We start from the raw sequence: 14647 nt of genomic DNA on the forward strand, positions 1-14647 counted from the left end.
TACTATTTTTATTTATAAAATAAATATAATAAATAAAATAAAATAAAAAAATTTTCTTTTCTACTTTTAATCCTTTAGAGTGTTTGGTTTAAAAAATTTTTATTGTATTAATTTTTCTTTGTAGATAAAGAAAATATTAAGTATCATGATTAATAGTTTTTCTAGGTATAAAGGTCTTATGTAAAATTATAGAAACAACCAAATACATTATCATATTTTCAGTTAATAACTTTTTTCCAAACCTGTACGTCTTTCTCATCATATTACTTTATTTTTCAAGCATATTAATTTAGTTTTTTTTTTTCTTATATTATATCAATAAATATTTTATTACTTTAATTTAATCACTTAGTTTATTAAAAATTAATATTAAAAATAACTATATATAAGCTATAATATATATATATATATTTTTTTTTAATTAATATATTTTCTGTTTATTCAAAATATATTTTTAATTTATTATGATAAAGAAATTAAATCAAAATAATTTAGATGTTATACAATTATTTTATATATTATTTATTTTATATGTTTAACATAAACAAATGATACATTCATAAAATCACAATAAATTTCCTTAATCATTTTATAAAGCTGTTATGCTAAAGATGCTTCTAGCATTTGTTTTTACATTACTTTTGACTCACATTATCATTTATTCATATAAATATTTTCAAAAAATTTAATTTCATTTTTATATTTAAAAAAAAATGAAATTTCTTAATATACGAATGAAATTATTTTATTAATTTATTAAACTTTCCTTATTCATCATTGCTAGGATGTATTTGACAAAAAAAAATTTTTTTGAAAAAAAAAGAGTTATATAAAATCATAAATAGTTCAAGGTACTTTTTGACATTGATATTTATCTTATTATAAAAATTTACATAAAATAATTATTATATTAAAAATCATTAACAAATTTATTCATTGTATTTATTTATTTTTTTCAATAAATTAATTAGTTAGATAAAATTTTATCTTTTTATATACACCTACATTTATTTTTTTTTTGATATATTCATTCCATCAGAAACTTCTATAAAATAAATAAACTATTTATTGTTATTTATTAAATTAATTATCTAAATATAATATTCATAAATATTACGTATAAATAACAATATAGCACTGATAAAATAATTTTTTTTTTGTATGTTATATTTTGATTAATAAATAAATAAAGATTTATAATAAAAAAAAGAATATATATATATATATATATGTACGAATTACTTACAAATTATCAAAATAACAATGTAGCATTATTTCTTATCCTTTTTAAAAATAATTTTTTTTTTTAAATTTATATTTTAGATTTCTTTTATTTAATTTACACAAACAAGTTATTTAATTTTATTTAAAAAAATATTAAACACTATCAAAATAATTTGTCATAGTCATTAGAAATGCAATATAGAAGAATCTCATGTCTAAGTTGAAATCAACCAAACCAATTTGTTACCGATGGTACAAAATATTAGCTGGTATAGCTGTATGCATAATATGTTTTGTTATATGGATATTTATTATTAATCCACTTTTAATATGGGATAAAGATTTTGCAACAAATTTATTAAAGAAATTATCCAGTAATAATAATAATGAAATAATTGGTAAAAAAAATATTAGTGATTATAATAAAAATTTAACAATAACACAAGATGAAAAATTTATAAAAAATACCACAATTTATCCTTATATTTTAAAAGAAATTAATAATAGTATATTAAATCAAAAAATTCAAAATAATGCTTTAAATATTTCCACAAAAATAAATGAAAAAATATTAAATAATACATATCTCCTACCAACAACAAAAACACCATTAAAAACTTTTTTTCAAACTTCTACTATTAAAACGACAACATTAAAATATACAAAAATTGGGTTACCAGTATCAAAAATATATTATAAAATACCGGAGAATTATAGACCATTAAATTATACACCAAAAGGAAATATTTTTAAGACAATGATAAAATCAACTACTCAAATACCAAGTATTTTAGATAATAAACATAATTTTTTTGATAAAAAAATAAATGTTTCTAAAAATACAAATTATTTAAATCAAATATATCCTTATCAACAAGACAAAGTATTTAATATAATTAGAAATGGAAAATTTTATGAAAAATCAACAATGAAAACAATATACAAATTAACCACAACAACAAAATCAACATATTCATCTCCAAAAAATAATACTTATAATTTTAAGAATCAAAGTGGTTGGTTAGTTTCAAATAATACAATTAACAATACAACAAAAATGTATAGTAATGTAACACAATACCCAAAAATAAAAAATCATATAATTAATTCAATTGAAAATAATTTAAGTACAAAAAAAATGCATCCTCAAAATGAAATATTATTTAATACAACAATACCTTCAACAACAATAAAACAAGATTTTATAACTTCTACAACTACTTTTTCAACAACTGTTACATCAACTGAAAAATTATTACCTATAACAAGTGTTGAAAGAACAAATTCAATATTAACTGATACATCTATTGTCACTTCAACTGTTAGATCTCAATTATTTGCAAATGAAAATAATTTTATTGACAAAAATAATATAGATAATATAAAAATTGATAAAAATAATATTGTGAAAAATAATGCTCCGGTTATTGTTACTGCTTTATTAGATATAGGTAGAGGAGAATGGCAATCATTTTATAGACCATTTGAAACATACTTAAATTCATTTTTAGATCTTTTACAATTAGATAATAATATGATTATATATGGTGATAAAACTGTTATAAATTTTGTTAAGAAACATTTTAAAAATTATATTAATGATAAATTACTCTTAGAAATATCAATGAAAGATTTACCATTTTATCGATATAAAAAAGAAATGCAAGATATAATTGATCATGAACAAAAAAATTGGAATTCAACATGGGATAAAAGAATGAAAAATCATCCAGAATCATTGTATGCTGATTATAATATTTTAGTAAATTCAAAACCATATTTTTTATATAATGCCTCAATTATATCACCATTCTCATCTGATATATTTATATGGATTGATGCAGGTTATTCACATGGTGATAAAAATTTAATACCAAAAACAACATGGGATCCATTTTTAATACCAAATAAAGTTCATATAATTAAATTAACACCAAAACAAGATCAAATAAATACATATACATATGATCGTGTCTATAGAAAAGATATTTCAGTTATATCAGCAGGATTTATTGGAGCAAGTCATGGTGTCATAAATAGATTTTATAACTTTTTTTATAAAACATTTATAGAGTTGTTGGATGATAAAAAAGTAGATGATGATCAAACAGTAATATTAATTACAATCAAAAATTATGCTTCATTATTTTATGTAATACATGGTGGTTGGTTTGATGCATTTAGATTACTGCCAAATTTAGATAATACCTATGATAAAGAAGAATTACGATTAAGGTATAATCCTAGACTTTATCAGAGTACATATCCTTACTGGAAAATTCATAATAATTCAACACGGGATCAAATATTAAATTAATATTTACATTGAAAAAAAAAAATTATATATCGTTTTTTTATATACATTATTTCATATTTTTTTTTTATAAAATTTAAAATATTTTAAAACTATTATACATAAAAATTTTTTATTAAATTAAAAAAATTTTTAAAAAGAATATTTTTATAAATAATAAAACTCAACAAATTTTATTTTACACTTAGTTACGAATCATACAATTTAATAAATATATTTTTATTTTATTATCATTATCATTTTTAAAATAAAATTAAAAAAAAAGAAAGTTTTTTTTTTTAAAGTTAAAGTAAACAAAATAACTTATAAAAATGTTTCCTATAATACAATAACTACAAAAAAATTCATAATTACAAATAAAATTATATCAATCAAAATTAATTATCTATTGAAAAATGGGTTTAGTTATCAGGTAATCATTAGAATAGTGGGTGTATTACTTTTTGATAAAAGAGTTCTAAAATTTAATCTGTTAATTAGTTTGATTGATAATTTTTATCAGCATTGATACGAAATTATTTATTAATCTTTTTTTTCTATTATTATTTTATAGATATAAGAGTTCTTTTCTACTTATAGATATGACAATCAAAAGTATCAAAAGAATTTCCAATATAAACAGCAGACAATTTAACGCCATACTTAATCTTGATTTTTAAAAAAAAAAAAAACTTTGGATCTAATGTTGATTTTATATTAATTTTTAAAAATTTTAAAAGTTATACTGTTAAAAATTAATTGAATATTAATTAAAAAAGAAGTAATATATCTCATGTCTTCTTGATATAAAAATATAAAAAAATATGACGGAAAAAAATGAGATAGAGTGAAGTTAAATGAGATAGTGTATGCATTCTATTTCTGAAAAATTAGTTTAATTTTTCACCAATATAAACATTATCGATTTGTTTTTATCAGATAAAAAACCCCTCCAACTTTCTACTCACTATAACTTCTACACTTGTATCAAATAAAAAACCTTATTTTAGAAAATATTTACACAATCAAAAGTTTTAATTTCTTTACAAATTATTTACAAACAAATCATTTCAAATTATGTAAAGGTTTTGTTTATAAAACTTATCTCTCAATTGGTAACTTTTGAAAAAGTTATTTATTATCTATCTTGGCAATTCTTTTTTTTTTTTTAAAAAACAATCTATTATAAATATAAAAAAAAGATGATCAATTTCGAGTGAGTATAATTTATAGACTAGTCTTTGTCGTTAACGTGGGTTCTAACTTATTCAGAAAAAGATGATAATTTTAAATGTAGATGTTTGAATATTTTCCTCACAATTGTTATAAAGTCTGTTTTTTTTTCAACAATGCTAAAAGTTTTTGTTAGTAGTTTGGATGTAAACTGTACTAAGATTAATATTTCTTCTAAATTTCCCAATAATTTTTTATTTATTTAGAATAAAAGGAAAAATTTTTTTACTATTAGAGTTTTTTTTTAAATATTATTCAAGTCAAGAGAGCATTCTTTTAAACAATACTACCTAGTATTTAGAAAGATGTTTGCGGAGAAAATGGCGGGTGAAATATGGAACAATAAAAATTCTCCTTTTACAAACTATTAGATGACTGAGATATTAGTTATTAGAGTTTATGCAGAGAAAGTGAACAAATATCTGTTAAAAGTCGGGTTCCATGATTTTTATAATTTGGAAATTTATATTGCAAAATTGCATTATCTAATACCATTTTTTCTTACCCTGTTTTCTATAATATTATTATCTGTGTAAATCTAACTGGGGTAGAAGTATATAGTTAAAAAAATTTTTTCATTTTTGAATTTTTATTAGTTAACAAGTATAGTGACTTATTTACTCTATGACCTTTTAATTTTTTTTGTTTTATTACTTGAATTCAAAATACAATTTTTTTTTGGTGTTACGTAAATTGAACTATTTTTTAAATTTGGAATTTTTAAAAGAGTATCACCAGAAAATTTACCGCATATTGTATAACTTTTAATATAGTTTCTTTTATTTTGCAAATATTTTAATCATTTTTGATTTTAAATTTTTTATCTTAGAACGAGTTGCCTGGGATTTCTCCATTTTTTATTCAAATTTTATTTAATTCATTATATTTACAGATTAATTATTTTCTTATTATAATAAATTTTTAAGATTAATAGAAGCATGGTTAGTACAAGATATGGTAGAGTACTTCGAAATATATCTAATTCTGAATCCGGAGAATCAAGTGTTACCGGAACTAGAAGTTCCAGAAGAAGTATGTTTGTTTGTGTATTTTTAAATTTCAATTGTTTTTTGTTTTCAGATACTAGAACTGTAGCTAGAAAAAGAAACTCTTCAGATGATTTTGATGACGAGTTTAATTTAAATGTTTCAAGGGAAAAGAAAATTAAAAAAAGTAAGTAAAATTGTATTGTTGATAAAGTATACATTTACTTTTAGCGGATCCTACTCTAAGTTCATCCATGAGATTTGAACAATTATTAAATAAAATTGAAGAAATTTCTGGAAGAATGAACTTTGGAAATGTGAGTAACACACCTAAGAAAAAAATATCAAAAAGAAATGATACTAATAAAAGACGACACTCTTTTGATGAATGTGATAATGATATTAATGACGGTAATGGAGGGTACACATTTACCCAGTCACCTTCTTTTATTAATGGTGAGATGAGGGATTATCAAATACATGGGTTAAATTGGTTGATAACACTTAGAACAAATAATGTTAATGGAATATTGGCTGATGAAATGGGTCTTGGAAAAACATTACAAACTATTTCAATATTGGCTTATGTAAAATTTTTTGAAAGTGAAATAAAGGGAACAGATGATTATTTGCCTTCTATTATTATTGTACCACTCTCTACACTCAATTCTTGGGCAACTGAATTTAAAAGATGGACAAATGGTATGCGTGTCCTAACATATCATGGAAATAAAAAAGAACGTGGAATGTTTATCAAAAATAAGTTAAGAAAAATAAAATTTGATATTGTTTTAACAACTTATGAAATGTTTGCTAAAAATGGTGGTGAACTTAAGAAAATACCATGGGAATATGTTGTTATTGATGAGGCACATCGTATAAGAACTGAAGAAACAATTCTTAGAAAACAAGTTAATTTTCTTAAGTCAAGAAATAAATTATTGTTAACCGGAACACCATTACAAAACAACCTTCATGAGCTTTGGTCATTACTAAATTTCCTTCAACCACAATTATTTAATGATGCTGATGATTTTGATAATTGGTTTGATAGCAATAAATGTTTAGCTGAAGGAGAAATGATGATTGAAAAGTTACACAAAATTATTAATCCTTTTATTCTTAGAAGAATCAAGAAAGATGTTGAGAAAGGTCTTCTTCCAAAAAAGGAGACAACATTATTTGTTGGTCTTTCTAATATTCAGAAAACTCTTTATAAAAAAATTTTATTGAAAGAATCGGAAATGTTGATTAATGGGAAAATTTCAAAGGCTAAGTTACTTGGTATTATGCAACAACTTCGGAAAGTTGTTAGTCATCCTTATTTATTTCCTGGCATTGAACCTGGTCCTCCATATGTAGAAGGTGAACATATTATAACAAGTAGTGGAAAATTAAACGTTCTTGACAAACTTTTGGTTAAGTTGAAATCACAAGGATCTAGAGTTTTAATTTTTTCCCAATTTATTGGTACATTGGATATTCTTGAAGATTATATGACCATGAGAAATTTTACATACCATAGATTTGATGGTTCTACACTTTACATGGAAAGACAGGAGTTTATTGATGAGTTTCAAGAAAAAGGTTCTGAAACATTTGCTTTTTTAATTTCAACCCGAGCTGGAGGATTAGGAATTACTTTAACTGCTGCTGATGTTGTGATATTTTATGACGTTGATTGGAATCCACAGGTGGATTTGCAGGCAGCTGACCGTGCCCACAGAATTGGTCAGAAGAAAGAAGTGAAAGTTTTTCGTATTATAACAGAAGGTACAATAGATGAAAGAATTTGCGAAACTGCTGAAAGAAAATTACGTTTAGATAATTTGGTTATTCAAAAAGGAAGAATGAATGAAATGAAAAAAGAAATGGAAAAAGAAGATTTAATGGGAATTATAAGAAATGGAGTAAGTGCTATTGATGAGTCTGGTGAAAACGATGGTGAATTTGATCATGGTATAGAAGAAATTATTGAAAAATCTTGTGATAAATTCAAAGTATTAAAAGAAAAGCTTGATGAATTTTATAAACCACAAGGTGATGGTGTCTTGGGTGATCTTCAAAAATCTAACGGTGACTACAGCGTGTATAAATTTGAGGGTGATGACTATAAGATTCTAAAAAAACTGAATGATAGTAATATTAAGGCAGATCAAAATATTATTTCAGGGAAAAGGAAAAGAAACTTACGTTTTGATAATTTCAAGCATACAAGTGATAATAAAGCTAGGCAATCAACATCACCAGCTCCAAATTATGATCACAAAAAAACAAAATTGGATATACCATTTCCTCCTGATTACCAAACACATAGGGAATGCTTTTTATGTTATAAAGAATATATAAAACTTTCTGAAAGATATGTTGCTTATTTCAGAAAGTGCCAGAATTTTTCCTACATTCAAAATGGCACTGTTGAGGTTAGCAAAGATATTATTTTTAAGCAGAGAACAATTGATAATGCAATTCCTTTAACAAATGAAGAAACAAAAAGAATGTATGAGCTTAAGGAAAAAGCCTTTTTTTCTAACTGGTCAACAAAAGATTTTTCAAAAATAAAAGGTCTTTTATCATCATTTGGAATGGACTTTGATAAAATCCGGATTGAGCTACCAGACTATGATGTTGATGAAATAAAACGTTATTCAGATCGTTTAATTGAATATGCTGAAGAAAATAATATGATAACATTTTTATTTAGATTTAGAAAAGCAGAACAAAATCGAGTTAGAAAGATTAAACGTGCAAAGTATATTAATGATCTTTTTGATAATGCACGTGGCGATCCATTAGATATCAATTTACCAAATAAGATGTTTTCAAAAAAAAATCGTTCTGTCAACTATACCCGTGACTTGGAACTAGACAAACATATCTTCTACTACTTTATTTCTGAAATAAGAAAGAATGACATTGATGTTGACGAGATTTCTGAGAAAACTATTATTCCTTTGTTGAAATTGGATTTTGTCAGTCGCCTAAAACGTGAAGTGAAATTTTCCCAAAACTTGGAACTAAATTGTTCAATGGTTGTCAGTCATTTCTTAAACATTATCCGAAATATTGACAAAGCATCATCAGTTGATGTCACTTCAACTAATCAGTAAAATTTAATTTTTTTTTTTGCGTTTTATATATAGATTAATTTTTAACAAATAAATTTATAATACTTTTTCTTTATATTCTACATTTTTTGTATAGTTTAAAGGAATTGACTACAAAATTTTTTTTCATTTAAAATAAAAAATTATTAACTAAAAATGATATAAAATAATTAAAAAAAGTTATTTTTCAATACATGGTTAGCAAGTAAAAGTTTACATACAGGGTATAACCAATATATTTGTTATATAAAATATATAGTTAAAATACTGTTAATAATTTTTTTTACTAAAAATATATAAGAAAAATATTCAAAACATAGAAAAAGTTAAAATTTTTTTAAAATGATCAATTTCATTGTATTTGAAAGAATGTAACGGATCTCTTTTAGAGTCATTGACGTATTAAATTTAAAAAAATAAGTTAAATGAAATATTTTTAAAGTTTTTAAAAATTTAATTAAATGTATAGTAATTTGAACAATTGATAGTTGATAAGCAGTAAAAAAAAGTTTTAGAAAAAATTTTTTTATTATATTCAAATTTAAAAAAAAAATTTTTACATAAATAATTAAAATTATCATATAAATAAATAAAAAATAAAATTAAGAAAATTAGTAGTATATTTTTCAATAAAATTTTTATTAAAAAAAATTCTAATATCAGAAATCTAGAAAATTTTCAGCCATGTTTTATATCTCTGAAAATAAATATATTAGACTTAATTTTGAATAGAAATCGAATGAAACTAGTCCCATCTTCATAGGATAAGTATTTGCTGAGATACTGAAAAGACGGGTATAATGAATATTTTTAAAAAATTTTCACCTTTGTTCATATCTCGCTTCATAATAAAGATAAATGCAATCAGATTTCTGCAATCGTGTGCAAATGAGTTTTCATATAGGGTCTACCTTTAAAAATTTTTTATATCTTTAAGTACTTGCGAGATATAAAAAAATGGTGACAATGGAATACGCGCGAAAAAGTATCAAGCTCAGTATTTCAAGAACGGTTGAAAATTTTAAAATGTTTTTAACGTAAGGTATATCTTAAATTACGAAAGAAGCTCAGCGCATCTGGTTTCATGCTTCTGTGACTTCATTAACTTGAGTTATCACTAAATTCTTAAAACTTTTTATTAAACATACTTCTTATCATAACTTCATTTTTTGAAGTCCTATAAATATGCGAATAAGCTTAATGAATTTCTCGTAAAAAATTGATTTAGAAAAAAGTATTTATTTTTAAAATTTACAGTATTATCATGGAAGTCGAGATTTTAAAAAAATATTCCACAATTTCGCCTCTCAACTTTGAATCCTTATAACTCCTGAAGTTTCAATTTTAGAATATTGTTGATTATATTCAAAATTCATCCTGTCTCAAGGGCTATCGAATGAATATATTATCATATTCAAATTCCAAAAAAAGTTGTTTTTTTTTTTGTCATATTTTTAGAGGTAAAGTCAGAAATCTAGAATATTTTTAGCCAATTTTCATATCTCTGAAAATATTAATGTAATAGCTATGAAAATTATTTTCCTAGACCTACTTTTGAATAGAAATCGAATAAAACTAGTCCTATCTTTATAGGATAAGTATTTCTTGAGATACTGAAAAGTCGGGAACAATGAATATTTTAGAAAAATTTCCGCCCTTGATCATATCGCGCTTCAAATTCAAAATGAATCCAAGCAGATTTCTGCAAACGTCTTAAAATCACTTTTCATATGGGGTCTACCTTCAAAATTTTTTTATATCTTCAACCACTTTCGAGATATAAAAAAATGGTGACAATGGATTACGCGCGAAAAAATACCAAGCATAATATTTCAAGAACGGTTAAATATTTAAAAAACTTTTCAACGTAGGGTATATCTAAAATTACGAATGAAGCACAGCGCATCCAATTTCATAGACCTGTGACTTCATTAACTTAAGTTATCAATAGATTATTAAAACTTTTTTCAAACATATTTCTTATCATAACTTCATTTCTAGAAGTCCTATAAAGATGTAAATAGGCTTAATGAATTTCTCGTAAAAAATGATCTAGAATAAAGCATTAATTTTTAAAATTTACAATATTATCATGGAAATCAAAATTTATAAAAAAAATATTTCCCAATTTCGCCCTCATCTTTGAATCCTTATAACTCCTGAAGTTTCAATTTTAGAATATTGTTGATTATATTCAAAATTCATCCTGTCTCAAGGGCTATTGAATGAATATAGTTGCATAATCCAATTCCAATAAAAGTTTTTTTTTTTAATTTTTATTATAAAAAATTTTTTTAGTTATTCATTTTTTTTTATTTATTTGTTGTTTTAGTATAAAAAATTTATATTTAATCAACATAGCAATTTTAAAAAAAAAAATTATACATATGTATAATATTCAAATACTCAAAAAAAATTTCTAGTACGTCAGTTACTTTAAAATTAAGCCGAATGTAACATTAGATAAATATGTATTAAATTAGATTTTGATTTAATAAACAAAACTTTTTAATAAGTTTTTTTTATAAAACATTTTCAAATATCCAAATAATTAGTGTACTCCTAAGATATATTATTTTTAAAGATAAGAAGCAACCTTTAAAGTTTATTATGAAGTTCAAACAAATCTTATATTTTTTATGATTTTCTTCCTGACACGAAATTTTTAAAAAATTAATCTAATAAAAGAGAAAAAATTAATAATTTCCTTTTAAAATATTGATAATAATAAATCTGATTTTAGAAAAAGTTGAGAAGATTTTGGTGTAATAGATTCTGAAGGTTCATAAATTTATGTTTTTATATAAAAAATTGATTTTTATAAAATAAGTATATTTTAAGTCTTTAAATTTTAAAAAAAAAATAAAAAACTTTTTTTTACATTTAATGAATCTTTAATAATTATTAAAAATAGTGCTGTTATTAAAGTTGCTATTGAAGTTTGATAAAATATGACATTCTTTCAAAAAAAAAGTTGTAGAACAAATGAATTATTTTATAAAGAGTTGGGTAAGGTATAAGTGAAAGAAAAAATTTATTAAAATCACTACATATTCAAGGGTATTGAACAAAATATTTTTAAAGTAAATTCATATTTGAATAAAAAAAAGTTGGGAAAGAAAATTTCGATTTTGTTACAATGATCGTCATAATTTTAAAAGTAGTATCAATCCTCAAACATTAGTAATTTTTATCTAAGTTCTTTGTCAAGTGATGAAAAATCACTTGATTCAAAGAATTAAAATTCTACCAAAATAATTCTATTTTATTTTTTATCTATTTATTTATAATTGAATACTTATATAAATAAAATTTATTAACAATATATACATGTATTTATTTATAACACTTTTGAATTTAAACGAGAAAAATTGTTAACAATCTTTAAATTAATTGAATAATAAAAAGTTTGACTCTCCTAACAATAAGCTTATTTTAAAGTTGATCTTTTGTAATATTAATACACTAAGCAACCATGATAAATTATTTTGTTTAAAATATATGTAAAAACAAACGATTCTTCAAAGTTATTTATTGATTATGGTGATAGTGATACAAATACAATAAAAGAACTAGGTGTCATCATCATACTTACATTTTAGTTATTTTTTATATTTTAAATTAGTTATATAATTTATAAGATATTTCCTTTCTTCCTCAAATTGTCCATCATTTTTATAATTATGAGGAAAATTATTCATTATATTAATGATTTCAGTTTTATTACCCTCTAAATATTCTAAAATTTCTCTGGAATGATCAGGTGAACAAATTAAAATTTTAAAAATATGAAAAGCTTCATAACGAATTCCATTGCTACCATTTGATAAATCATTAATAATCATCTTTAAATTTCCAACATTATAAAAATAATATTGTCGGAAGTTTGGAGCTTTAATAGAATATAAAAGCTCTGATAACAATTTCAAACATTCTCTTTTTGTAAAATAATTTGCCTTTGATAACATTTCATTGTAACTATGAATAAATTTTTCATAGTTCTTTTCTAAAAATTGACTAACTGTATCCTTAAAACTAGTAAGAATGTTTTTTATTAAACTTAAGCAATTAGATGCAATTTCAAAACTTTCCATTGTAATCATGTTAAATAATTTTAAAAAATCTTTTGAAAATAAAATAACACGTGTCAATTTTTCAAAAACCAAACACTCCCGAAGAATATTTCCACATATAAAAGCGGTATCAGTTGACGCTAAACCACTAATTAACGATGATAAAAGGTGTGGTTTTGTAGCCAAAAATTCAGCCATAGGAAACATTCCATTTGTCCTTCTTTGAAGTAAATTAATAATAATTTCTGCTGAACATTTTCGACATTCTAAAGCCATTTTTGGCATGTTAATAATCATACTTTCTGTAATACCCTTTTCATTCAATGAATGAATTAATTTAATGACCTAAAACAATAAATATATATAATAATAATAATAATAATAATATATAATTATATATACATATATATTTATATATATATATATTAAAATAAAAATAATATAGAACATACTGATTTTCTATGAGGATCATCACCTGGATTCCCAAATATCATAACTTTCACCTGATTAAGTTTGGATAAAAGAGATTCTTGGTCCTTACTTGAAAGTCCATCTTCATATACTTCACAATGAATATTTGCCATTAGTGACGACAAGTTTTTTACAACACTATTTGGGGATTGAAAAAATCTATTAATAACTGATAGCGGCATGACAAAATACTGAAATAAAGATAATGAATCTAATTTTGATGAATAACTGAAATAGTCAAAGTTCAAGAAATTATTTTATTTTCTGAATTGTTATATGAAAATTTTATAAATGTATTACGAACAATCCCTTTGGGTGTAAATTACTATTAGTAATTTGTATTTGAATAGAAACGATTACATTGCAAAGAAAAAGATACAATGATCACATCTTTTCTTTTAGTACTTAACAGTACAGCCTGAAATATGAGACAAATTTTTGGTTTGTATTGAATAAAATACCAATTTTCATTTTATTTTATAATATTTTATATTGGTAAATTTTTTTTTTTAAATTTAAGCTTTAAAAGACCTTAATTTTTGTACTTAATTATTTTGATTTATGATATAATTTTTATGTTAGAACAATGATGTAGTTAAAAATATTTTTATATTTAACAAATAAATAAATTAATTATAAAGTGAAAATTTAAAATTTATGATAAAAAAAAAATACTTCCTTTCTAAATTTTTTTTAATCAATGAAATTTTAATGAATGTTTACATTTTAAATATTTTTAAATTTAATCTTTATTTTATTTTTAATATACTTATAATTATTTATTATTCATATTTACAAAAAAAAAGTATTGTAAATTATTTCTTTGAAATTGTGTTATGTAATGGAATGCCATAAATCGCTTCAAGAATAATATTAATATACTTGATAAAATTTACATTATGACCTAAAAAAACAACAATTAATTATTATTTTATTGTGAATTTATGTATCCAAAATTATATTAAATAAGAATTGAATGTGAAAAAAAAATTTTTTTTTGAATTTTTTTCAACTTTCTATAGAGTAGTAATTTATAAATATTAAACAAATTGTTACAAAAAATTTATGATCACTTCAATAATAAAATTCTACTAAAATAAAGAAATATTTGATTTTTTTTTAACTTTGTTATAAAACAAATAAAAATATTATATTTTTATGTATAATCAAATATTGCAATATCATTTATTCTTTCATCAGATAGAATTATAAAGATAAAATTTTATATCTATTTAAAATAATCTTTAATACTTCAGCTGT

At 22.0% G+C, this 14647-nt stretch overlaps 3 protein-coding genes across 3 annotated transcripts; 2 read left to right on the plus strand and 1 right to left on the minus strand.

Moving 5' to 3' along the window:
* Window positions 1–1435: 1435 nt before the first annotated feature.
* On the plus strand, window positions 1436–3541 carry SRAE_1000142400 (HtrL protein family-containing protein; the record flags this gene model as incomplete). Its single annotated transcript, XM_024648377.1, has 1 exon — window positions 1436–3541. The coding sequence occupies one exon, from the start codon at window positions 1436–1438 to the stop codon at window positions 3539–3541; it is 2106 nt and encodes a 701-aa protein (XP_024502361.1).
* Window positions 3542–5688: 2147 nt separating this feature from the next.
* On the plus strand, window positions 5689–8846 carry SRAE_1000142500 (SWI/SNF-related matrix-associated actin-dependent regulator of chromatin subfamily A member 5; the record flags this gene model as incomplete). The annotated part of the gene is made up of 3 exons (XM_024648378.1): window positions 5689–5782; window positions 5831–5923; window positions 5968–8846. The coding sequence occupies 3 exons, from the start codon at window positions 5689–5691 to the stop codon at window positions 8844–8846; spliced, it is 3066 nt and encodes a 1021-aa protein (XP_024502362.1).
* A 3599-nt stretch (window positions 8847–12445) lies between these two features.
* Window positions 12446–13500, minus strand: SRAE_1000142600 (Protein Mo25; the record flags this gene model as incomplete). Its single annotated transcript, XM_024648379.1, has 2 exons — window positions 12446–13261; window positions 13369–13500. The coding sequence occupies 2 exons, from the start codon at window positions 13498–13500 to the stop codon at window positions 12446–12448; spliced, it is 948 nt and encodes a 315-aa protein (XP_024502363.1).
* Window positions 13501–14647: the final 1147 nt, after the last annotated feature.

Source organism: Strongyloides ratti (assembly GCF_001040885.1).
Source record: "Strongyloides ratti genome assembly S_ratti_ED321, chromosome : 1".
Lineage (NCBI taxonomy): Eukaryota > Metazoa > Nematoda > Chromadorea > Rhabditida > Strongyloididae > Strongyloides > Strongyloides ratti.